The 26,411-nt window shown below is 47.9% G+C and overlaps 2 protein-coding genes across 2 annotated transcripts in view; one reads left to right on the forward strand and one right to left on the reverse strand.

Moving 5' to 3' along the window:
* LOC126581679 (serine-rich adhesin for platelets) overlaps positions 1–26,411 on the reverse strand; it is a 139,097-nt gene that overhangs the window by 80,928 nt on the left and 31,758 nt on the right. The gene's annotated exons all lie outside the window — the stretch shown is intronic.
* LOC126581680 (uncharacterized) lies at positions 20,545–22,667 on the forward strand. Its single transcript, XM_050245498.1, has 2 exons — positions 20,545–21,002; positions 21,075–22,667. Exons 1-2 carry the CDS (start codon positions 20,598–20,600, stop codon positions 22,383–22,385), a joined length of 1,716 nt encoding a protein of 571 aa, XP_050101455.1. The 5' UTR covers positions 20,545–20,597; the 3' UTR covers positions 22,386–22,667.

Genomic DNA, 26,411 nt, shown 5'->3' on the forward strand with positions numbered 1-26,411 from the left:
TTCTATGCAATTAATTGATAACTAACTCAAAGTATGATGATGATCAAATGACCGCCTTCATTTGACATACAAAAAGCAACCTTTTCAGGGTGTTTTGGATTGTTTTGACAACATTAGGCGAGATATTTTGGCAATTTCAGCTCCAATATTTGCTTTAAGTAGTTGCTTAGCCATCGGTTTGTTATATAACTTTATATAAAGCGAGAGACTCAAATTGAGATATCAGTGACGGTATCAACACTGATGGAAGAATATCGACTTGACCAAAAATGGTGCTCAAAAACGCTGGAAGGATATGTTCTATTGCTGGACAAGACCGTTGATGTAGCAAGTAAGTTAGCGTAATGCAACGTGAACCTCACGGAAGATGCTCCCATTATCATTCTAATGGTCGTAGGGGGTCCCACTTTTAGAATATTCTAGTTTCATCATTATATGCTGGCCTCCAGGTCTCGACACTCGAGTAGCCAGCGGCCACTGGCTACACGAAAACAATAGCTGCCGCGGCACGTGTCCTGCTCGCACCCAAAGGACACTAATTTAAAAGCAAGCACCAGCAATGCTGCTGGGAGGCATATTAAATTTTCTCACAATCTGAGTGGCTTTACGCCCACACCCACTCCGTCTCGCTACTACCAGCCCCCGCTCGACTGGGAGGTGGTCCTTCTTCACCGAGCACCGGTACGGGCCCGGCACGCAAATATATTCTCTGCACTTCACAGCGTGGCCGGCGGCGGCGGCGTCGGAGGTCTCCTTGTTATAGCCACGCAGGAATTTCCAATCACTTCCGAAGCCGGCACCACTGCACACATACACACGCACACGCATCCACACACACAACAGTGGCCTGTCACCGACAGTCGTGCACAGGAACAGGAGGAAGGTGGTGGAGAGAGTGAGAGCTCCACCAGTGTACGATGATGGATCAAGTAAAACGATCTCCTGGGAAGAGGCTGCCTGGCTGGCTGGCTGGCTTGCCTTCTGGCTGCTCTGGCCCTGTCCGGGGCCCTATACATGGGCGTACGATGGAACCGTTTACAGCTCTCCCGGCTGACAATGGAGACGTCGAGTGGCCGCGGGATGAAAATTTGAATAACAAGCAAGCGAGTAGTTGGAGCTTGGGAGCCTGAACCGGCACCGAAGGGCAAAAGCCAGCAAATCGGAACCGAAGCCAGGCAAAAAGCTACAGCTGCTGCTCGAGCGAGAGAGAGAGAGAGAGAGATGAGATTTCACTCACACATACGCCAGTTCTGACACATACCGGGGTGGGGTAAAAAAAAGTCATCATAATTGATGGGTCGCTTGCCAGCAGTCAGCAACCTTCGTCCATCTCCGTAGTAGTCGCGCGACGCACTATGGGATTTAACGTTTTGGTGCAACAAAAAGCTCGCGCGCTCTAGCAGGCATTTCAGCTCAATATTCTGACAGCCGAGTCACCCGCGATGATGGCGATGACGTTCTGTTCACAAACGCCACTGCCGTACCCATAGGTACAACTTCCAACCAGAATGGCGCTTTTTGTGAAATGCAGAAGGTTGTATTCTCAGGTGGTGCCGGTAGCAGCACCGCCCTCCTGCAGGGCGCGCGCGCACACCCCCTGCGCATGATATTCATAAAACATGCGAAAATAAAAAGAACGTCACCAGAGCGAAATAGTCATTGCTAACCCCCCGGGGGGTGGTTGGTGTAACTGCCAAGGACTTTTGGCCGGAAGTCGCAACGCAACAACGAAAACCAAACCCCTCCAAAAAAAATGGAGAAGCAGGGATGAAGCAAATCCTTGCGGGTGGTGTGTGGTGGGCCAGTCACACAAGGCACAGGCTTCTGGAGTTGCTGCGGAGCGACCTCGTACTCTTCATTTCCGTTTTTCCGTCCCCCAAATACCTCCGGTCTGGTCGTCTCGTCGCTCGGTGGCGCACGTCTTTTGAATACGAAATCTGCATACAAATTATTCACTTCAGCTTCAGCCAGCCCTCCGCTGTCACCCCATCGTCCCCCCCCCCCCCCCTCAACTCTCAGTGCTACTCTTCGCATGGAGAAACCGTTTGTCAGCTGCGCATCGTTCACTTTTACGACAACGGCCACCATCATTCCGTCTCCGCCTCAGCTGCCCATGTTGACCGCCTAAGAAACGAATAGAAGGTACCCGGTGCTCCCGCTGTGGGTGTGTAACGCCCCCACCGAGGGTGGCCCCATGACGCCATCGAGCGCCATCGTTGTTCTACGGGAATATCAAACAAAAACACACCGTGCGTTCCTGGGATTCGCACGCCCGGTGATTCCGCTTTGTGGTGGCGCCCTCCCTAGGGGAGAGGTGGAATGGAAGGGAGGAGAGAGGCATGGACACGATAACGATAACAACAGCACACACGTGACCGACCTACGAGATGCACAAAACTCTCTGTGGCTCATCCGCACGTTCCAGCGACACGCGAGCATGCTCCAGGCTGCTGAGGGCCTTCTCATCCAGTTAAGGCCGAGCCGGGCCACACCAGAGGCCCCGGAGACAGTATGATACTCAAACAAACAGCAAACCTGGACCCGAGAAGAGAAAAAAAAATCCCGAATCCAAACCTGATGAAAAAGGAAGGTTTCGATCCCGATAAATCTTGTCCATTTCCTGTCCATTGCCTGTCCAGGTACTATGTTCCAGGTTGGGCCGAGTGCGTACCATCGCGTGGTAGGTAGAGGAGTTGGGGAAGGGAACAAGAATTGAATCCACTCGCAAACATTGACTCGCACAGGAATGTTGGGAATGTGGACGCGCGTTGTCACTCCGTTCGTCGTCGAATGGTTGGCAGAATGGAGGCGCCCTCTTTTGTACCATTTTTATTGTGTTGTAGCATACAATGGCGTCCCTTTTCTAAGAAGTAGGTTATTACAGAGCTGATATTGGCTTCCAATACACTTTACACCAGACCATTCGAGGCGTCATTCGATGGCGTAGTGATGTTGGATTGCATTTTTCAGATATTCATCAGATTGATGAGGTCGATGTCAAGCGAGTGCTCTCGTTGCGTCGAATCTTCGTGCGTCACTGCAACAAGCGGCACATAACGCACATTATGCTCATTTAAATATGCTGTTCTTTCTCCTTCTTACCACCGTTTGATGTACCGTCGGTGTATCGGTACTAGGGCTGATTCCAACAATCCATCGCCATTGGCCCGCTTCGAGCGCTTACCTGCAAAGGAGAAAGGAAAGTAAAGCAGTTCCGATTAGTTCTGCGGTCCGACTAGCTGGCTATTGTTTTCTGCTTGAAAAGCGCACCACCTACAACGTACATGCATGCGAATTAACATGACAGTCATTAGCTCCTCATCGCCAGCAGCACAACACAGAACCCATGGTGCCATGTAGAAGCAGCAGCAGCATCATCATTGGAGTACTGCTGCTGTCGATAGTGTCTCCCTTTCCTCCCGTCTACCATCACCACCAACGGGAAGAGGAAGTTCGCTTTGATGAGGGTTATTGTGCCAGTGGAAGTGAAGCCCGTCGTCGATGATGCTGCCTAATAGCATTAGCAGAATGAATAAGTCATCGACAAAGAACACTCTCCTCTTTCTCGCTCTCTCTCCTATACACATGCGCGCGCTGGGGCCATGCTGTGTCGCTGCATGTTCATCATGCACCCGGCGGGCGATAACTTGGAACATCATAAGAATCAGAACATCATAAGCCGTGTAGCATCGGCATGAATCGGGTCTGAAGTCTGGTCCCTTTCCTTTCGCTTCCCTTTTGCCGACTGGGAGGAACAGCATGAGGGGCCTTTCCGAAGAACCCGTGGAAACACAATTTTCCTGTCACAAGCAACGTATCGAACGGTGCTGAACCGCCCGTCTTCCGTCCTTCTATCGACAGCTATGCTGCTGGTTGCATAAAGAAGCAGCATTCCTTGGCCACTCGCACTCTGCTTTGGTGGTGGTCCCGGCAGGAGGGGGAGCGAGAGGTGGTATATTTTAATTTAATTAGAGTCCAACTGATTGAAAACATCCATTTGCCGGTTGCAGCTTGCATCGTGCTCGGTCACTCGACTCGTGTTCGTATTGGTCCTTGGGGGACGATTGGGGGCGAAGGGGCTGCAGATCTCCGCCGCCCCGTACATACCCCTTGATTAGCAGACATTTTGCGCCATTTTCTAGAAATCAAACTTCGATGCCAGCGCCGAGCCGAGGAGCTGAGAATGGCTGGGAAGTGCACCCTTGGCATGCCATGCCAGTGACTTCTCCCTCAACCAAAGGCATCATCATCAGCGGCTTGTTATGAGCCGATTCATGTTGTCCTAAATTGCGCACCGAGTCACGGAATCAGGGACCGTCTTTCTTGCAGCCATTTTGACTATTGCTATAAGAGGATAACTTATTGAATATCGGGTCCCAAGAACGCAAGAACGCGAAGATCGAAAGCTTGCGAACGGCTCAGTTCTCAGTACGAACGAACCAGTGCGCCAGTACAAACCGTTAAGCCTTTCTGCTCAGCGAATTTCGTCGTTTTCTTGCAATTGTGACGCCATCGTGCTCGTTGATGCGTGCAGCATCGAAGCACCATTCTATGTTGCGGCACGATCCTCTGATATGGAGTGGGGATTTTTGCTTTGTTTATAGTCTTTTTTTCGGGCGGAGTGTCGAGTTGTTCGCTTACATCGTTTTGTGTGCGAGCTCGTGCATTTCAAAAAGCAAAAACGAGCAAAAAATGGTTGACCAGTGGATCGCTCGACGTCGGTAGAGCTGGGCTTGGTTTATTTACTGCGAAAAACGAAAGGCGAAGGCACAAAAAAAGACTCCTCAACGCATTTGCAATCGAAAGAGAGCACACGTCGCATTAGCTTTGCTTTCGCCGGCTGCCATCATGCCCTGTTGCCCTGACGATGGTGATAAGAACGACGGGGAGGGTGCTTAAAATATTCCTTTCTACTTTAATTAAATCATACCGAATGCGATTTTTTTTTTGATGATGGTGGTTGGTTGAAATTGGGTGGAAGGAGAGCAATGTGCGATTATAAACTCCTCAGTTTCCCACTCATTTTGCAAAATAATCTCCAACCGGTGCGGCAGTGCGGTGTTTTGTGAGAGTTTCTTTTTTACTTTTCTTGTTGTTCTACGTCTTTTTCGACAAAAACCGAGTTCGAGATGAAATGCTCTTTGAGTACCGCCGGGCTCTTCTTCATGACTTTCCAACTGAAGAGACTCTAGTGTGCGAATGAGAAGAATGTTGGCTGTTGGATGCGTAATCTGTACGACGACCTACTTCTGTTTTGCTTTGCTGATTCTAAGAACTGGAAAGCACCCCAACAATCATACACTCATACGGTACGGCACAAGACAAGACGTTTACTTGCTGCCAGCAAGTACCTTCCATGGAAGCCATTTTCGGACCAACGAGATTGTGCTTTTGTTTCATCTTCTCCAGCAACTTCTGCGCAACACCAAGGCGCCATACCACCGGACCCAATTCCGGACCCACCAACCATGAAATCGCTTGTTTATCGATCCAAGCGTACGGACTATTGGATTCATGATTCCGCATGAAACGGAATTCGGCATTGGCTGCAGCAAAGCAAGGAGCAGAATGTCGCGAGAAATGTCTGTCCCCAAAAAGTTAGACCGTAGTGACCCCATTCGGCGCGACCCTTTTCATTTTATGGATGTTATGGTTATGAAACGTAGCTCTCAAGTGCCTTTCTCCTTCTTTGCTCTCTGCTCTCTGGATTTATTTGCATCACCACCATTAGGTTGGTCCAAAGGTTGGCGAAGCGGGTGGGGTCATGTTCCGATCCACAGCGTGCTAATCTCCATCAGAAAGCTGCGCCGCGATCCGTAAACAACCGTTTCCCCCGGCCACGATTCTCGCGCACATTCATTCTGTTTTCCCCGAGATCCGGAAAAGCGAGTCCGGACATCGTAGGGCAACATTTGGCGTCCGGTTAAAGGCCCGAGAGGAGCTAATGCCAGCAATTACTTAGCAGCAGCAGCAGCATCACCATCGGGAAGAGCGTGCGGAATCGGAAGCGTGAATCACACAAACAATATTTGCGCCACCCTTCACCCCGCTCGATCGATAACCCTCGGAGTCCAGATTGGGCAGTAAATTACAATTTAGATTATTTTTATGGTTCCACGCCCGGTAGCGCGCTTCGGACGGGCATTCCTATCCATTTGGTTCCGGTTCGGGAATGTTAGCGCTGGAGCGAAAATGTTTTCCCTGGGTCTCTTGGTCGTGGTCTATTTTTCGCCAAACCAGCCAGACCGCGAGGAGCGGCACCAAGCCGAAAAGAACACACTGATAAGAATGTTTTTTCGAACTTTTTTTTTCCCTGTTGCCCTTTCTCCGGGATCCATATTTGTTGTTGTGATGCTCTACGCTTGGTCCCTGCTGCCGCTTTAGCATCTGGGGAATGAAGAAGATTTTTTATCACTCCGCAGACGGTACCGATCGGTCTGATTTTAATAAGAAATAAGGAAGTAACAAGCACGCTCGCTCGGAACTGTTTATGAGCTGTACTTGCTGAGCCTGGAAGTTGCTGCTCGCGCGATATGGCTGATTAGCTTGCCATTAACCGGATTTTTGTGATGATAAACTGTGGACTGGGCCGCCAACCAGCCAGCCAGCCAGCCCACAGCACGGGGGCTATCAAAGACAATTTATGTGCTCCACCCATCCGACCACTTGCTCACTTGCCCTGATCCCGGCCCCGGAGATCACTTTATCGGAATTAATAAAAATATAATTCTCGTACTTCCGGGCGTATCCGGGCCTCGTTGTTGGCCTCAAGACTGAAGGTGTCACTGGTGTTCGTGCCCCGGGTGGAGGGAAAAGATAAATCAAACGCGTTGGTTATTATGTAAAGCGAATGTTTGTTTCGATTAAGTGATGTAATGACGTTGATTTATGGTTCCCAAGAGCGGAGATACTGCTTTGTGCGCGTCATTCGTGGCGGCCATGCGGGTTATGCCGATGCTGCGTCCCGGAGATATACTTCATTTCCCTTGGAGCCAGGGCGGTTTACGCAGGGCTTCCGGGGACGCCTGCGTTTGGCAGGATGGGTTTTTGTGTTGCTTCTCTTCCGGAACCGACGATTCATTCGAACGAATTGGCGAGTGGGCAACTTTTTTTTTGCTTTTGTTTTTACGCCCCCTTCCTGTAACCCTGCCGCTACCCCTTCCTTTCAGGATGCCAGGCACGGTATACACTTCCGTGGCCAATCCATCTTTGCCCGATATCCCCCACATCCGATCGCTTCATTATGTAGTGCCGCGCGGAATTCCTAGTGGATCGATTCATTTATGCGGCCTTCCGTTTCGAGTCTACGGGACCGAATTTATTATTTAACAGAATTAGCCCTCCCAGTGCGGCGCCGACCGCGGTTGGCCAGGAAGCAGCAGCAACGTTACAAATCCTGAAGCGAACCGTTTACTCTGAAGCTCCGGTCACTGTGGCTTGGAGATCGGCAGTTAATAGCGAGCATAATTTATGGATTTCTCCCCCGGCCTCGTGCTGGTGCGTGCTCGAATTTATCGACGAAAAATGGCCAAGAAATTGGGCTCGTTCGCATCGGCGCATCGTTGGGTGAATCGTGGTCGAAAAATGTGAAGGAAAAAAGGGGTGCAAAAAGGGGAAGGTCCAACGATTCTAGATCAGCCTTTCAGGACAGACCAGATCTGGTGCGTCTTCTGCCGGGCCGGCGGACCAAAGTTTCGGTTGATAAATTTATGAACACTTCATCAAACCGAACACCGATCACGGTCCATCACTCTCCGGCCTCGCTCGCTCGCCGCGCCGCGTTGCTGCTGCACTTGATGGGTTTGACCATTTAAAACTGAAACATCCGACGACCGCCGACAGCCATCAATCACCGGGAAACCGGTTCATCACCGTCAACGACAACGACGACCGGTTGGCCCGTCGTCATCGATTCATTCATCAGTAATGGCATACGATGGTAGCCGGGTCAGCCCTGAAATGGTTGACTGCTAAACGGCCTCCCCTCCCCGTTTCGGTGACATTTAATGCCTGGAGCAGAATGAGTGAGCGAGAACTTTGAATTGTGAGTGGAATTTTGAGTAAAAATAGAATCCAGATCGTTGGACCCAAATTTAACTCCGATTCCTTGGCGGCGATGACCCTGACGAGTGATATTCCACACCACTTTCACCACGGTCACAACCAGCACCGGGTGTACGGTTTCCACAGTTCCATCAGAGTGATTGCTTTGTTATCAAAACGCAATCGGAGAGCGCTCCGGACCGGTTCCATCGACGGACGGAGGGAACCCCTTTCCCAAGGAAGATGCAGATCAAAGGACCGCAAATCAGAGGACATCGAAACACACCCATCCATACAGCAAGCAGCACAGTGCGGAGGCGGCTCATGTTTGCCTTTGATGCGAACCGTACACACATACACAGATCAACGCACACGTACATCGTTGGATCCATTTTAGATGCTTTGGAGCTTCCTTTGAAACATGCCCAGTGATAGCGCACTATCTGGCGTCCGCACACACTCAAGGTCCTTTTGAGCTTCGAATCCTCTCCCCCCTATACCAAAAAGGGTCAGTCTGTGGTCGGCTCTGCGTGTGTGTTGCTGCTGCGTCGTTGTGGACGTCATCGACTACTACAACACTACTACCAGGACCATCGCCTCGCTGTCACCCTATGCCACACGGTACACATGACAAGTAATTATATAAATTGAAGTCCCATGGACCGTGCGTGAGTCCGGGCGAGTTAATTTCTCCGAACTTCCGAGCACCGAGCGCCATTGTCTAGCCGCTTGTCCTGGTCATGCTACTGGACAGAGCGTATAGTTTTAGTATAATTTTACGACGAGGCACCGTCCATTCAACGGAGCGACTCATGTGAAAGCGGCGGCAGCATGCGAGGAAATGGGGCGTGAAGCAGCCACTCAGCGAACAGCGAGATACGCGTCTACGCCAAGAGGACACAGAAAATCAGAATAATTTCCAGTTCCGTGCACGAGCTCAATCGTGGGACAAATTCGGTGACGGTGCGTTGAGCGTAAGTGCAAGTGAACACTGGTTGTTCCATCCATTTCATTCATTCATTTCGGTTGCCTTTTGCTGTGCGTTGTGCTGGGAGGAAATGAATTGCAACAGATACTGTGAAAGGACGGAAAAGAGCCGAAGTGCACTTGAAACATTGTTTGTTATGAATTTGAAGGTAAAAGATAAGAAGGGCATCTGCATCGCATTCATTTGAGTTTGAGCTGATGACTGCAGCAGTGAGACTATGGAAAGTCTAATTAAATTTAAGGATAAGCGGCATACGTTTCAGCTACCTTAGACAGCACATGGTTCTACAAAAGCATAAGGAGAAGGAAAGAATAAAGGTATCGCCTCAGCATTCGACGGCTGTCCCTCACAGCATGGCTCTAATGTGGCAACTAGGGAGCTCTTCTTAGCAGGAAACTATCGGAGCGAAGGTGAACAACAGCTTGTGTTGGCATTTGTGCGACATTTCCCTCGGATTTCTTTCTTTACAGCAACGGTTTGTGCTCTAGTTGGTTAGCTTAAAACCTCGTTAGCTCAGTAAATTATGGAAGGTGATTTGGATCACCCTATGGCAGAGGTCTCCAACTCGCGGCCACGTCCACGGTGTAAATGTATGTTAAGTTTGGACATAAACTGTAAGTTCTCTGTCATTTTATTCTAAGCTTATTTTGTAATTTAAGATTGGAGTAATATCTGCAATGGCGGCAGTGTTTGAAAAATAGAATGAAGAAACATTTATCCAACATTCACCACATAATAGAGTTAGCGATTTAAATTTTTATTACAAACTGCTAAAAGTATGCAATATTACCGGTTACCTGGCGCCTCCATCATCGGATTTTGGCAACGGAACCACATCATTTCGTTTACCCTTTGAGAACCGAGCGCAACATCATCGCCAGTTGTATTATTCTACCTAAGAGAGCGTCAACGAAAACAACGACTGTTTCTATGGAAATCATGAAAAGGAGTTCTGCGGATTAGGATGCTAGTTTTTGTAAAACTTTCGCGATATCACCATAAAGGTTGAGCATGAATGATAAGCGGAACACACCAAACACTCGACCTCCAAACAAACGTCCAAAAGGACATGCCTGGTGTGTTGTCTCCGAACCCACACACACGGATGCCACAAGCTTTTGATGTTGCGCCCTTATTAGTCCCTTCCAGTGCTGGTACCTGGTACGCTCACTCAAGGCGACTGAATCCGCTCCAACCGTTCCGCAGGTATTCAATTAAATTATAATTAACCTACCAGCCAACTCACCAACCGGTCACAGCTCGATGCTGTATCTCTTGTTTGCCTCTCTGTTTTCTTAGCCACCGCGGCTCCTTGAGATGCACCTGGTGCCGGTGGTCACCTTACTGCAACGGTTCCCCGGGTCCTCGTATGCCAGGCCACAATGCAAACGCACCACGAGTGCCACGATCTCCGTGGAGTGTTTGACAGTTGACGGATTGATTGTCTGGTGTCCCTCAAAGGACCAGCATCCGGACCGGTCCGACAACATGACGCGCCGAGAGCTTCACCAATGGTTTTGGCGGAGTGAGCATGGAGATCGCCATCGTCGTCACCGGCGTCGTTGTGCTTGTTTGTCGAGTGGTTGTCGAGAAGATTAATTATGGTCACGACGCCATGGATGGCACAGGGTGTTGCATGATAATGAGAACGTCCTACCGACCGTGCCGTGGCACCAAGACCCAAGTGTTGCAGCCGTCGCCGCAAGTGTTGCAGCGGATTCATCGTAATGGGAACTCGATGCATTGTATGTATGAATACCATGGACACATCATGGCCAAGCATCTTAAACTCATCCAATTACGACTCCGCCATCTTGCTCTGCGATGTGTATTCGTGTGTCCATTACGTTGGCCAACGCCAATCGCCCGTTGACGCGCAAAGTGAATAATGTTCCGAGAGGTCACTCGGGACCTATGGCATCGCAGTTTCGGCTTCAGCTATCCAGCGCAAGGCAGCAGTGACCCAACTTTTGCGGATAATTAGTTTCGGGTTTTTTTTTGATCCAAGCGAGAGATGTCGAGCCATTCCTCTGTGCTAAGCAGCTCGATCCCTTCGATAAAATCCCATCGGGAGCAATCGGCAATGTCCGTTTTTCTCTAACCAGCATCCTGGGTGGTGACTGGGCCAAGTGAAACCCTTTGCCATCCGCCACTGATTGCGAGAAACCCCGAATCCCAACCTCGTGTGCTCACGATGTTTCGGGGGAAAATCGAGGAAAAACTCGATCCTCGGACCATCGCCATCATCCATCGGGCACCCGGGCAAAGGCACAACTTTGCGTCTGCCTCTAATTTAAGTAATTGATTTTGTTTGACCGTTTCTCACGCCGATCGAACCATCGAACACGTAGTTGCTACCAACGGAGGTACGGTTCCCTTCACCAAGCGCGTGATTGGTTTGCTTTGTGTTAAGAGCTCCACGTTGGTACGCCGGAAAAAGCTTCCTTTTGCTTCGTTCCCTGTTTCATTCTGTTCTTCTTTTTATTTGGGGCCACAGGTTCTCCCGCTGGGTCTCGAACCGTCCGGAACTAAACGCAAGAAAAACGATCTTGGAGTTCATCGGCCAACCCCGGAGAAAAAAGGGGGGTGAGGAAACCATGATGTTGGCCATGAGTTTCGGAAGCAGAGAAGTTTTATTTCGAAAGTTTTCTTCATTGAATGTACCGTGCTGGCGCGAAGCACAAAACTGTCGGTCACCCATTTAATGTTCGTTGTTGACTGATTGATAATGGAGCAATATATTGACTCATGCTCATGCTCGTCCATTGCACAGTTAATGTTTTCGAATGTGACTCATTCCCGCAAATCGTTTATGGAGTCAAGCTATTACTGGGCAACAGATTGGAGAGCATAAGCAGCATCAGCTTGTCGTTCATCGATCCGGCAACATTGTTGAATGCACTCGTTGCGAACGGTTACAATTCAATCGTACAAACTATCCCTAAGGTGCACAGAACTGGTGCAACGCGACCGGAATAAGCCAAGCTGGCAAATCTCATTTCCACACTGGACGGTATATCGATTTTTCCTCTCGAAACCTCTCGCACCACTCCGCGGGAACTGCGCCCGGGGAACGACTCGCGAGAAAGTTGTTTTCTCTTTCATTGCCAAACACCTCACCTGGCGCAGTAGCGAGATGACGTCAATAGCGTGCTGAAGGACGTTACCTGACCATTCTCCATCTCCCCTATACTTTTCCCGGGGACTTACTAGTTTCACCCGGCTCGGTAAGATTTGCTTCTATCAGCCACTAACGGACGGCGGGACGGGACTATCACCGGTGCAATTCCCGATCGGAGCGACCGACTGGAGCGTTTCCAAGAATATGTGCTCTCCGGTAGTGAAAAGCTATTGACATCATAGTTAACGAGGGAAAGGGGAGAGAGTGCGGTGGTGTAGAGAGACAGAAAGGGGGAGAGAGAGAGTGAGTGAGTTAAGGTGCTTACGATCCCGGTCCGCGTGAAACCAGGTTAGCCAGCCGGGGAGCGTTCCCGGGGAAAAAATGGGAAAGTGCAAAGTAAAACAAAGGACTACTGGCTGATAGATGCGCGTGGGTAACGGGTTCCGGGGAGCTGCACTTTCCGTTCTTTACTGCAGTTTTTCCTTTTATTTTCCCGCCCATTTCTTATTCTTTTTTTCTGTTGCTCCCCATTTCGAGTGCCAACGAAGGAAAACTTGTGCGCGCCGGATAGAATGTTATTGTCGATCGTTCCCTGAAGGTCTGCCCGGGTGTCTCTTGCTCTTTCCCTCGCTCCCTCTCCCCCTCTATCTCGTACCAACCGACGAACCACTCTGGTGAGAGTGGAGGATGCTGGATGAATGGCAGCCCGAGAACGAGGAGAGCGCGGGAATCATCGTTCCATTGCCGAGTAGGCAAGCACAAGTGAGAGGATGCTTTTAATGCGATAACGTTCTCCAGAGTATGCTGGCTGTTGTCCACAACACTTTCCTGCTGCTGCTTACACCACTCCAAACGGCAGCCAGCCAGCCAGCCAGCCAGCCAGCCTTTGTCTAGTGTTTATGCTTGTGCTGGCCCCAGAAACCCGGAGGACCCAGCGCAGAAGCGGAAAGAGTAGAACTCTGCCTCTAGTAGCACTAGTGGCGCTCGTAGTGGTAGTGAATGGGAAAAAGGCGAGGGAAAAACGGCTCAGAAAAGATGGAAATGGTGGAAAATGGAGGAAAAAAACAAAAGCAGGCGCCTTCTTCAGTGCTCTGGTGGTCTGTGGAGTTGTTCGCGTTGCGCCAAAAGTGCTTGTGCCACACGAAGAGTCCTGGCACTAACATACATACACGTGCTCGCTTGTCTTGAGAGCCATTAGGAGGATGGCGTATCAGCCTGCTGCAACGGTTTCTGATGGACCGGTTTCGAATGCTGATTGAATGTTGTTCGCTCGAGCGGCTTAAGAGGTGCCAGCCAGCCAGCTTCGTAAAGTAATGTGCGGGAGAAAAAAGGATTTACAGCACACGGGGAGACAAAATGATTATAAATGAAATGTATGTTTTTGTGCGTATGCAACGCTGGCGCAGAAAGCCATTGGCACCTCATGAAGATCATCCCAAAGTGGATGAGATGGAGCTTACTTACGCCGTTTAGTATGGTAGACTACTCCAAAGGGATTAGCCGGAAAAGGGGACCGGGAGCCTACTCTTTTAATCTACCTCGATGGAGCTAATAAATTGTACTTTCTGTGAACCAATGCAATACCGGCTACGATGTAAGCTCGGTCGCTCGTGCTGCTGCTGCTGCTGCTGGAGTGCTGGTGGTAAAAACGTTCCATCATTCCATCGGCAGGTTCTGCGCTGTACCGAATTATGGTACACGAGTGCCCGTTCTTTACCGGCACTAATCTGTTTTAATAGGATTTCAGCAATGGTTAGACTGGAGAAGTTTGTAAAAATATTATGCAACCAACCAAACCAACACCAGAGCATCCATCCATCCATCCATCTCCATCGTGCTACCAGGAGCATAATGCCACACACCCGGCATCAAGCGCAAATAAAACATTACAAACTAGGGTGATAAATCGGATTGAAATCCGGTTTCGTTCGTCAAATGGGTCCAGGGGGGGCTGGCCACGTTGAAAATGGTTTAATTTATGGCAATCCTTCCTTTTTTTTGCCCCCCTTTTCAGGTTATCGCAATGGAAGAGGGGATTACCAGCAGCTCAGCACCAGCAGTAGCAACAACAGCAGGTACGTCAGGTGGTAAATGTAACAATAGAAACCATTACCAGCGATCGGAATGCGATTATCATTGTTTCACGCGTCATCCAGTGACGCCACGAGAGACGCGACGGAGCGTGAGCTTTGAATGTATACAAAGGAGCGCTTTGCGTGAAAAAAAAATCCAGATTCCATAATAATCGAAATGCAATATCGAGCCAGGTGTATGCGCATGTGTGTGTGCATCAAATTAATCAATCACAATGCCCGCTCTGCGTCTTTGTGTGGTTTTGTCCACGGAGGTCACAATGTTACCTGCAAAAAGGTGTCCTTTGCCAATAAATCTGTGTCCTGCAATTCATGCTGATGCTGGGAAGCACTGCCCTGTGCATCTGGTAATAGAATAGAAATCAAATGGCGTTTTGTTGCCCTCACATTGCTTCACAACATACATGATTTGTGTCTCGATGAGCGTTAAAATGTTTTAAAAACCACAACCCTAGTCCCAAGCGCCACCAGTGACCTGATTGCATGGCTGCAGTTGGCATCGTGTTTGCTTTGCCATCAAAAAGGTTCCAGGTCAAAGAGGAGCTTTTGAGCATGAAATGCGATTCATGCGTGAAAATGGGATTGGTCCACCAACCCCACCGGACGTTGAAGCATAAAAGTGGCGGGCGATCCAGTGAATGAGAGGCACAACGGATGACAAAGGATGGCTCGGTGTGTGCGTCCGTGTGGTGGCATTATCCTGCATTACGCCTTACGCAAATATGCATCTCTACATACAGAACGCACAAACACGCAGACACACATTCGTGCATTAAACAATTTATTATACTCCCACAGCACAGTCGCGCGGTATTTGTATTTTAATAAATTCCACACTCTGGCTCCCTTTGTTTTTTTTTGGAGGAGGATTCCTCTTTTTTTTTGTCGGTGGGTGGATCGAGCTCTGCAGCATTTTTTAATGCTACCTCTCATATGCTCACTGGGTGTGTGCGTGCGTGGCGACGCTACCGCATACCGAGCTCAAATTGCGTTCGTTCGCGCTAAGCTTTCTCGCTTTCCCTTCACGTCCAGTGTGGCCGGGGACACACTGTTACTGCAGCACACACATTGCGGGGGCAATTCCGAAAATGAGAATCCAAGCGGCAGACGATGGCACCGCAAGCGAACGAGCGAGTACGCAGTGCAGAAGACATCAATCTTCACGGTTATCCTGGGGGCCGGAACGGAACTTCTGTCAACGCAATAAACCTCGCGGTGCTCGTGCAATTGGAACCCCACGGAAGAAACCGAAGACACAATCACTGGCATCGTCGGCGTCTTGAGCATAGTTCGATCTCGGGCGGTTTCGAATTGAAATTGGATTCGTTCGGAAAGGCGCGCGGTGGTTGTGGGAGGATAATGGAGCGACTCTCTCCCTCTCTCTCTCTCTCTCTCTCTCTCTCTCTCTCTCTCTCTCTCTCGCTCTTTCTCTCTCTCTCTGCCTCAAAATGAGAGCTGTTTGGTTTCAGATTCGAGAATGAAGAATGTTTGTGGTTGGCAGACGAACGCCACAAAGTTACTGATCACGGTGGTTTGCATCGCCGTGGAACGCGCGCATCATTAATGTGGATCACGTTTCACGCGAGGATCTTACATCGTTCCGAGCGTTTTTTTTTGTTCTGCGGATCCGTTTGATGTGTTTAATTTTATTCCATCCACCACAAACCATCGGGAGGTCAATTGTTGTTAACTTGAAAGACACAACACATCACAATACACCAGCTGCGCCTGGCTAGTTGCTGACACATAAAGGCTAATCGGCAACAACCGGCAATTACGATTGTTAAGCCTCTCTCTCTCTCTCTTTGAAGGTCACCTCCGGTTCCTCTATCAGACTCTCTACTTCCTAGCCGTCGGATTTGTGAGAACTCGCCAATTTTGCATTTCACATCGTGGCAATCATGACGGTGACGGTCGTGGCCGCTCGTGTTCTGCGTCGTAAAAGTTTCTGCAAAACTGCCGGCCATAAAATCCGCCCGCCAGTACACACCGGCAAAGTGCAAACTCGTGCGATAAGTACTCCACCACCGCCGTGGTACCGCACGGGATGAAAGGCGCAAGATGTGATGAGATAGCGCCAAGAAGGAGAGCAGCGAGCAGGGTGTCGTCGTCGTGCAAGTTCCCGAACATATTTGGGTTATCGTGGTGTAGCGTGGCCAAAGCAGTGAACTGGTGGACGATTTTTTGGGACCCGCGCGGACTTAATGATTCTATTTTCATGTTGGGTAATCGTCGTATCATGAGTAGACATGGTGGACACGGAAAGGATTGTGAAGCAACTCGCACCAACAACGCCAGGAGGAGAGAAGAAAGAGGAAGAGAAAGAAGGAACAACAGGAGTTCGTTTTTCATTGTCATCGCGAACGCGCGGGATCAATTCCTAGAAACGATCAACCAGTCGCGTCTGATCGGAACGATGTCGTCGTCGTCGTCGTCGTCTTGGTCGCGCTTCTCGAGGTCAGACGCCACACTTACTCAGCTCATCCGTTTCCTCTCATGCGTGGTGCTGGTGCAGGGTGCGCCGGTGTTACGACTTGTCATAAATCTTCGCGTCCATGCGGCATTCTTCTTTACCGGCAACATCAACGGCGATGCCACGCCATCAGAAGAAGAAGGAGAAGCGCTCCAATTCAATCCAATACGATACGATACGCGCCAGCGGTCAGATCTATTTTTTCACACTGTCACCACGCCGTTCGTCCGTCCGTCGGCCACGCCATTGGCCACGGAATCAAACCGAAATGACTCCACCGATCCATCTTCCCTCCGAGTCCCCCGGTGTGCTGTGCGTTTGTTCGTTATTTTTAAGAGGTGAGAATATTTTCGTTGAAATATTTCGAGTATTTAATTGTGTTGCGTGCTCGGTTTTATGTTGCCACCCTCCAATGCCTCCTCCTTCTCCTCCCACTCACATGTCTTCACTGTCGCTGGCGTTTGCCGCTTTTGACGGTTTATCGCGATCTCTTCGTGCTCACTTCATTCCCTTCTTCGTGCACCCTTTTGCACTTGATGCGTTCGAGCGTGCGAGAAGTGTTTGTGGCCCACTTTCTAGCGGTGTCGTGGGATCACTTTCACGTTCTTTTCTCGCACGGATAAGTGCTCCGTTGAGAGAGAAAGAGAGAGAGAGAACGATTACGCCATCGCATAATCCTTGTTGCGCGTTGCGTAATTGCGGTCAAATGCGGTTTTCGCTTGGTTTTTTTGTGCCGTGGTTCGCAAAAGGACGAACACGAAATGCGAAACGTTCCAGAATCGTTCAGTGGCGAGGAGATCGTCTGATCTGTTGGTGGGTTTGGCCCAAGAGTCACTCCGTTAATCACGTGCATTGTTGTCGGACGTTGCTACTATTTAGACATATCATTCACTTGTTGAGACGATCGTCAACTCTCTGGCTCGAGTTGAATCACTTGATCGGTGATTCACAAAAACAAAAATCCCGAAAACAGTTATTGCTAGGTGGTGACTAAGGTTTTTTCGGACAATTGGCCTGAAATTAACCAAACAAATTGCATTTTTCACAAATTGGTCAAATGGTATTATCACCGTTCTCAAGGCTTTTATAGCGCGATACACTCACGCGCTTGCTATCCATGATTTCTTATTGGTATAGATCTGCATTCCGCTTAGTAGAAAACGAAATTCGATAGTCTTTGTAACAGAATAAAAAATACCATACATGTGATAAATGCGACTGTTTTCTTCCCTCAACATTGAATAAAATATTTGAGGGATAAAATCATTTTTAATATGCTTAAAGTCAAATGACAGACACACAAACTGAACCCTCTTTCAAATGAATGATGTTTGATGAGATCACCTGAGGTATCTTTTTCAATCATCCTGTTCGAAAATCGAGGATATTTTAAACAGTAGTTTGAAGAGGTTAATTAAATTAATTTATCAACATCATGCTATTAAAATAATATTTTCTCTCCCTCCCGATACGTCTCAATTAGGACTCTATAACGACTGCACCGGAGCAGGTTATTTGTGTAGAACAAATAATAAAGCATGATGTTTAATCAACATCATCCATATGAAAACTTATTAGCTTCAGGCTGCATCAAGGCAAGAAAAAAAAACATAAACATACAAACGAACGAAGCTGAGCTCGATCGATGGACCGCTCTTTTAGCGTTAGCTCGTCTGCCGCGAACACACGATTTGCTGTGCAGCAGCAACATCGGTATGGACGTTGCCGGCCGTCGAGCAACATTTTTTGGAACAACAAGTTTGTCCCAGAAATTGCCCCTGCCGCCCCCCTAGGCGTCCTCGTCAATCGCAAACGATAGCGCGCCGTTGCTTAGGAAAATAAATAAAACATTTCCCTGCGCATCGCTCGCTCTCTACCGGAACGAACGGTGGCCCAGTTGGAGCTGGTTGGCGTAGTGCGTAAGGAGTTCCGCCCAAAGTTTCCCTTCCACCAGCGGCTGGGCGGTTGTTTTGTATACGCAGGCTGTGTTGCTGAAGCTGAAGTGAAGTGCAGAAGAGAGGCTGCGTCCGAAAAGCAAAGCGTAAAAAAGAGAGATCGAGAAACGGAAGTTTGGTTTCGTCCGTCGGCAAATGCTGGAGAACGGGAACAAGAGAGGAAAAACACATCAGCAGCAGGAGCAGCAGAATACTTGAGTAATCGTCATTCGTCTCGCAGTCAAGTAGAACCGTTAGGAAAAGTTTTGACTTTCGGAATGCTTTTTGGCCTTCCCTTCACTCTCCTCCCCCACCCGCGCTTCGTCAACCATCCAGAATGGAAACATTTTCAGTTGACAGTCGAAGCGGTTGCGACGTGATGGAGTCGAGAGACGAGTGCGGAAAATGGAACAGGCCTACGGAGCAGACACACAGACACATACACAAACCCATGCATACAGCAAATGGTAAATGGTTTGCAATGATAGAACTTTCAAATGAGTTTTTCGTCGTCGTCATCGTCGTTGTCGTTGTGAAGCAACCAAGAGTCAGTCTGACCGTGAGATCCCTATTTCTGTCCCAGTATCCGCTAGTTTCCGGTAGCCGTAGAGACGGAGGACGAGGCTTTGCAACTTTCCCGGTTGATGGATATCTGGCCAGACTTTGGAGACACAATTTGACTTCGGCATAGCCGCGGTCGCTGAAGCGTTGAAGAACGGTTGAGCATCAAACGTTCAAATGAAATTGGCTCGGATCAAATGGGCATCTCGGAGGGGGGAGGATGGCGATGGAGAGTTTTCTCTCGTTTTCCCTTTTGGTTTGGCCTTGACGATTGGCAATAGTTTGAAGTTTTTGGGCCGGAACCGCGCAAAAAATGGGTCCACTGAGAGGGGGTTGAGTGATAGATTGAAAATCATAGGATGAGAATCGTCCAGTTGCACAGCAGGCCGTGCCCTGTGTGCTGAGTGCTAGCGTAATTCAATTTAAAATAATTGATAATTGGACTCTCTTGAGTTTTTTTTAATTTTCTTTTATACTAGTGAAGATTTGCATGCAAAAGAAATGAAAAGAAATGAAATCGATTTCATAAAGCATTTGTTTGTCTATTTTAACGTAGGCTGCTTCAACAGTAGTTAGTATTTTTGTTATAGCTTCTGATATTTTGATTTTTGCTAGAACCTTAAAACTTAAGCCTCTTTTATTTTTGTTATATCTTGCTAATGCATTTGTTATAGTCGGAGGTCTAAGGACTGTCTATGCCAGATATTAATATTAAATTTCATATTACCGGTCTATTGGTAATATGAAAAGAAATTCCATTCTTCGTGTTTCTTGCGAGAACAATAAATTGCGTTAAAGCTGAGGCAAGCACACAAATGTCGTGATAATGAAAATGAAATAATTGTCTGCCGATAAGCATTATACCGTAATCTCTATACCCGCTGTAACAGGTGTAAACCAGTTTAATTTTTGGTTTCGTACACCATCTGTCTTTATCTCGTGCACATTTTTGAACTCTGCCTTGCATACCAAGCTAATAAGTTCTCACCTACCCCCTCCATATTTCTCGTCCCCTTTTATGGTTCTGTTTAGATGTCCACTGTATTGTTTATCATCACACGACATGCTTAAATTTTGCTCGGAGAAGACGCCCCCGTTGCCACCGAAGGGTACCCTAAACAGCTTCATCAATCCACATCCACAAATGACCGGTGGATTAGTGTAGCAGATGATAAGCGTCAGATCACACAACCACTCAAAGATATCTAGCCACTGCCGGAGCATCAGCCAGTATCTATTGCACTGTATGCTGCTGATTATCAAGATTGTGACAAATAACATTCTTCCGGTAGCTGTGGCCACTCTCCAGCACTCCGGAGCAAATGCCCGGAGCAGCCACATCGTGATCGTAAGTCGCAGTGTGCGCGTCGTTCGCGTTCGCGGGATGGAGTCTGTGAGAGAGCAAAAGAAGCGTCCACCACCACCGAGTGGACGCTGGTTTAATCCTCAACTGGTGCAACTGAAAGTGTTTCTGTTTCTGATCTTTGGTGCAACGTGTGCACTCCAACCGTACCTCACGATCCACATGCAGAGCATCGGGCTGACGGTGGAGGAGGTCGCTTCGGTTTATCTGACGTTACTGTTCACCTCCTGCCTCAGTCCACCGTTGACCGGTTTTCTAATCGATCGCTTTGGTCGCTACAAACCGGTGCTACTGTCGGCGATCGTGCTGAATGCGGTGTCCCATCACGCCATTCACTTCATTCCACCACGGAGCGAAACTGTTTTGCAACATAACTACACCGTGGCGTTATCCGTGGACAGAACGTTCTTAATCGCGGAGCAGCAGGTGAGTGATTAGCGCGGGACTGGGTGTCCTAAAGCAACCGATCAGATGATTCTCGAAATCGTTTACAAACAGGATGGAACAGCAGCAACAGTACGCTGTCCGAGCGAGTGGCCACTGAACGGTGCGTGCAGTACAGGGACAAGCACTTCCTACACCCTAACTCTGACACGGAACGGAACTGAAGTCGGTGCCTGCGGTAACTATAGTGTGTCCGAGTGCGCCCAACAAACTCTGGAAACGGGACTAGTATTCCTGCACGAAAGGGAACCACTGGGCGCAGAATATGATCGTACCTTTTGGGTTTATCTGATCGTACGCTTCATCGCAACGCTGATGCTCGGCTCCACACTCACCGTCACCGATCCGATCGCCCTAGATATGATCGAACAGCACGGAGGTGACTATGGGCGTGAGAAGCTGTACTCCAGCGTCGGTATGGCCATCTCGACACCACTCACCGGTCTCCTGATCGATATTTACTCCCAAGGGACCGATCGAACGGTCTACACGCCCGCCTTCTACACCTACGACGCGATGCTGCTCTGTTCGCTCGTTTCCGTCTGGGCAATACCGATCGGGCGAAAGCCACCGGCCGAACACATAATGGGCCACATGGGACGGATCCTGCGCCTACCGCATGTTCTCGGTTTTCTTGTGTTTCTGTTCCTCCTGGGCAACTTTTGGGGCTTCATCGAGAGTTATCTGTTTGTGATCATGAAATCGATGGGATCACCCAACTATCTTCTTGGGCTGACGTATACCGTCGGTACGGTCGCCAGTATTCCGATGATGTACCTGCTGACTCACATTACGCGCCGTGTCGGTCACGTGAACCTACTCGTGCTGGCATTCTTTGCGCATGCCGTCCGGATTCTCGGTTACTCCTGGATCAGCAATCCGTACTGGTGCTTTCCGATCGAGCTGAACGAAGCGATCTCGTGCTACTTCATGTGGGTTGTTGCCACAACGTATTGTGCGGTACTGGCGCCAAACGGGCTCGTTGCAACGCTGATCGGTGTCGCCGGAATGGTGCACTTTTGTCTCGGTAAGGGAATTGGTGCATTTGCCGGAGGGTTTCTAATCGCTCGCGTTGGTCTACGGATGGCCTTCCGGTACGAGGGATACTTTGCGATCGTTTGTGGTGTGCTGTACAAGCTGGTGCATCTGGTGTGGTTACGTCGCTTCGATCAGCAGCTACCACCGGAGAAGGTAACGGAGGAGCTGGTTAAAAGGAGACCTTCGATACTACCGCGTGCTGATCAGTTCGGAAGTGCGCTATCGTTTAGTGCCCATCACGCCAAGTGTCAAGAAGTGACGCACCCGGAATCACAGGAAGCTGACAGTGCAGACCCCGCAGAACAGCAGCCACTCCAGAACCGGTAGATAGGACGAGGCTCCAGTTTTCGGAGGATTCCAAATGAACTTCCGCAGATGTTGTCCCAGCATCGTGTCCCTAGCGTCTGCAGGGACTGGTGCAAAAAGGTTCATCGTCGTCTTCTCCGCTTCCAAGTCGTGCGGATAAACCTATCATAACGCGGGGGTGCGCGCGCACATTGTGATAAGCTAACATATGCTGCAGCTGCCAGCGCATGGGAGACTCTTCTAACTTATGGGCTTCATATCCGGGGAAAAAGGTCCCACCATTATTGCTCCAAGCTCACCAAACGCGCCGGAGAGGGGGCACAGGTCACAAAATATATATTTTTATGCTCTCGCAACCTTTTACGAGAGAGTTTTTTTTTCTTTTTCTTTGCTTTTCGTCTTGCCTGCTGGAGTCGATACCGACCACCTGCAGCACCAGGTCGGCGGACATTACGTCCCGAAAAAAGTTGTTCGATTCTTGGAGTGCCCTGGCCGCCGGGTGGCCTGGTTCGAGAGGTTAATAATAAAGAACCTGGTGCTGCTGGTGCTGCCGCTGGTGGTGATGGTGGTGCTCTCTAATCAAGTTCACGACCAAACTTTGCAATCAGATACTTTAAACTTAAATGAAACGGTCCCGCAACGGTCCTTCGGTCCTTCCTGTTCCTCGCCAGCCAGCTTCTCGGGGCGTTCGATAAGAGAGAGAGAGATCGAAGGGAAGCGCCACCACCGAAACGCAGACCACATGCTGATTTTTCGTTATTAATAAAGTTTCCAATCGTTATTTCGCCTTCTTCGCTTCGCTGTAGCTTTGGCCGTTGCAGTGTTGCAAGCTGTGCCATCCAGCAACTCAAGACACTGCCCTGTTCTCTTTCTTGGTTCGTCTTCGTTGTCGTCGTCGTCGTCACTCGAACGCACAAAAAGTTCGTCTTGGCACCCTCTGGGGCGCTCAGTCGACGCAAAGCCGATGCATCTTCATCGCTAAGACATCGCCATGCCATGCCCGTTGCCCTAGGCGGCACAATCAGCATTGAATGATGCAGCACTGCAAAAGGCACCGGAAAAGTTGCTGCAACCTGTCACATGCAGCAAGGTGTGGGCATGGGAACCCTCTAGAGCGAAGAGGGACTTCCGATGAGCACGTGCACGCTCGTGAATTTCTCCGACCGACGTGATGAAGGTGCACTGATTGAATTCGTTCCGATTTGTGGTCACAAGTTTTGTGGCTTCAAAGTGTTAGTGTTTGAGTTGCAGGTTCCCTGCGCTTCTCCCGGTTAGCTGATAAGCATGCGGTGGAGAATGCACGATAAGGGAATAGAATAGATAACACCCTTCTTACCGGACGTCTTTTAGTGTCTTCTTTACACACGGCCCGTGGTGATCCGATGGATTGTTGGATTTGCAAAAGGCTTAAGAGGCGGCACACCGTTCCCGTCGTCGCTTCTTATCTCAAATGCTTAACGCATAATTACTGAGCGCACACCGGCGTGGCCATGGCCATGCCATTCCCTTGACCGTTAACAGGGAAATGAGCTCCAATCGAACGGCGTCCGCTCGGCATTTTGCGTTCTTTGAGAGTTTGTTGCACAACTTTCCAGGACGACCACCCCGGGGGGGACGATGCCGATGGGATTTGTGGGGGTCGTAAATGGTTGGCGCTCCATCAAATGTCGCTCATTAGCGGCCAACAGGCAGGCGGCAACAAACGACGAGAGGAGGGGCAAGGTTGACGCAACCGCAGCACATGCGCTCCCGACGCATAAATGGTGAGGTGTTTGGTTTAGAGGTTTTCGATGGAGGGAATGGTGAACGCATCCGAAAACACATCATCATTTAATTACTGTCTAATAAATTTCCGGCACTGGCTACGGCTCCGAGGCGCTGTTCGGGGTGTTGTTAGTGATGATGATGATGATGTTTTCACATTTTCCATTTTGCCGCGGTTTCCAAGGGCCACGGTGGGTTGGAATTGAGTTTTCCTTTACGTTAAAAGGTTATGGATGGGTTTTTGGGGCATTTGTGTTGCTTCGTATGATGAGTGATGAGCCTCGGGTTCGAGCATGCATTCGCCTGTGAGCATATGAGTGTTTGTGAAGATGGTACTGGGGTCATGAAAGAACATTGCACTCGAACATATTAGGAGACTAACTGGAGGATTAATACCGAACATATTAGGAGACTAACTGGAGATTAAATACCCTTGTGGTTGATGTCTTCGGTTTGAAAGGTAAATAAAATTCCATCTTACAGAATATTTCAATATAAAATGCAAGGAGATGCCATTGTTTATCATACATTGTTCGTAATTATGAAATATCATTTAAATTGGCAATAAAAGCAACATTCTTTCATGAAAGGAGACTTTATGATTATTTTGATCATATTTAGAGCACATTGTGGCGTCACAATATGGCAACATTTGAGTCAATGTTTAGACGAAGTTCTTCGTAAAATATTAGCTTAACATGGGAGACGAGGATCAATTTGCTCCAAGTAATCAAGTTCAAAACGTATGTTTGATTTTAAAGTGCTCTATAAAACATAATAATAAAATAATAAAATAATAAAATAATAAAATAATAAAATAATAAAATAATAAAATCTGTATAAATAAATTACAAACTCGAAAGTTTGTACGCCCATAACTTGAGAACGGATGGGCCGATTTCACTCATTCTTGGCGCGATGAATTCGTCTTGCTCTGCGTTATGTTTATACGTTTAAAAATTTGAGTAAGTTCTGTCCTTTAATGGCAAAGTGGAACTCGATTTTGCACCGGATTTCCACTTCACAGCCTACTTCACTCGATATTGTATAAATTATATTTATTCCTATTATATATTTGTAAATATATTATAATATATTTATTATTATTTATATTATTTTTTATTAAATTGTTTCTGAATAATAATAATAATAAACATATAATATACATAAATATATTATAAATATAAATAAAAAAATATAATAATATATAATATAAAATAATTAAATAAAAATAAAAAAATAAAAAATAAAAATAATAAAATAATAATATAAATATATAAATTAAATATATAATATATAATAAATAAATCAATTTTATATTTATTATAATTATTATTATTTAATATTTTTATTGTATAATAAGATTAAATATAATTTATACAATATCGAGTGAAGTAGGCTGTGAAGTGGAAATTTTTATTATTATTAATATATTTATACAATAATAATAATAAAATAATAATAATAAACATATAATATATAAATATATTATTATTAATTAAATATTTTTATTAATCATTATAAATATAAATAAATATTTTAATTAAATACATGTGTCGTTGGCACGAAGCAACGCACTTTTGCAGGAGAGAAACACGCTTGCACACGTCTTGCACAAGTTAGCACGCACTTTTCCCCTGCGCGAACGAATCACGTCGGGGTCACCATTGTTTGTTCACGAAGTCGTCGAATTACGTCAAATCGTCCGTCTAAAATCGTCCGTCTTTTATTCGTCATGGAGATAGGTTTTTATTATCCTAATCGTCTCGTCGCACACCGATACGTCTTATCGGCCGCTTAGTCCGTCGCGTTCGAGGATTGATACCTAACTCGTCACCGCGTACCGATACGTATTATCGGCCGTAAGACTTTTTGAGAAGCTAATTTTAATAGAAGGAATATCATTTTGCATCGTGGAAGGATCTGTTTGTCTAAAGCGCAGACTCGAGATTTGAGCGACAACAGAATCGAGGTAACAGCGACTATTCTAATAACAACTGAATCTTGAAGGGACTTGAGAAAGAACAGAGAACATTAAACAGAAGAAAGATCCTTAAAGATTAATGTAGTACAGTTGCAATACCAATGAAATTCCAAAAAGCAAAACTGTTGTTGAACATGCATCTGAGCGCATTTTAACTCACATGTTAACCCAGCATGTCAACTGGCATAAGGATAAGAAAAAAAAGATTCATTTAATCTCCGCAAAACCTCATCAGAACACGACCTAAACCACGATATGGTGATGGGGTCGCCGCAACATCAACACCACCATCACCACCA

The sequence above is a fragment of the Anopheles aquasalis genome, chromosome 2, assembly GCF_943734665.1.
Source record: "Anopheles aquasalis chromosome 2, idAnoAquaMG_Q_19, whole genome shotgun sequence".
In the NCBI taxonomy this organism is placed as follows: Eukaryota; Metazoa; Arthropoda; class Insecta; order Diptera; family Culicidae; genus Anopheles; species Anopheles aquasalis.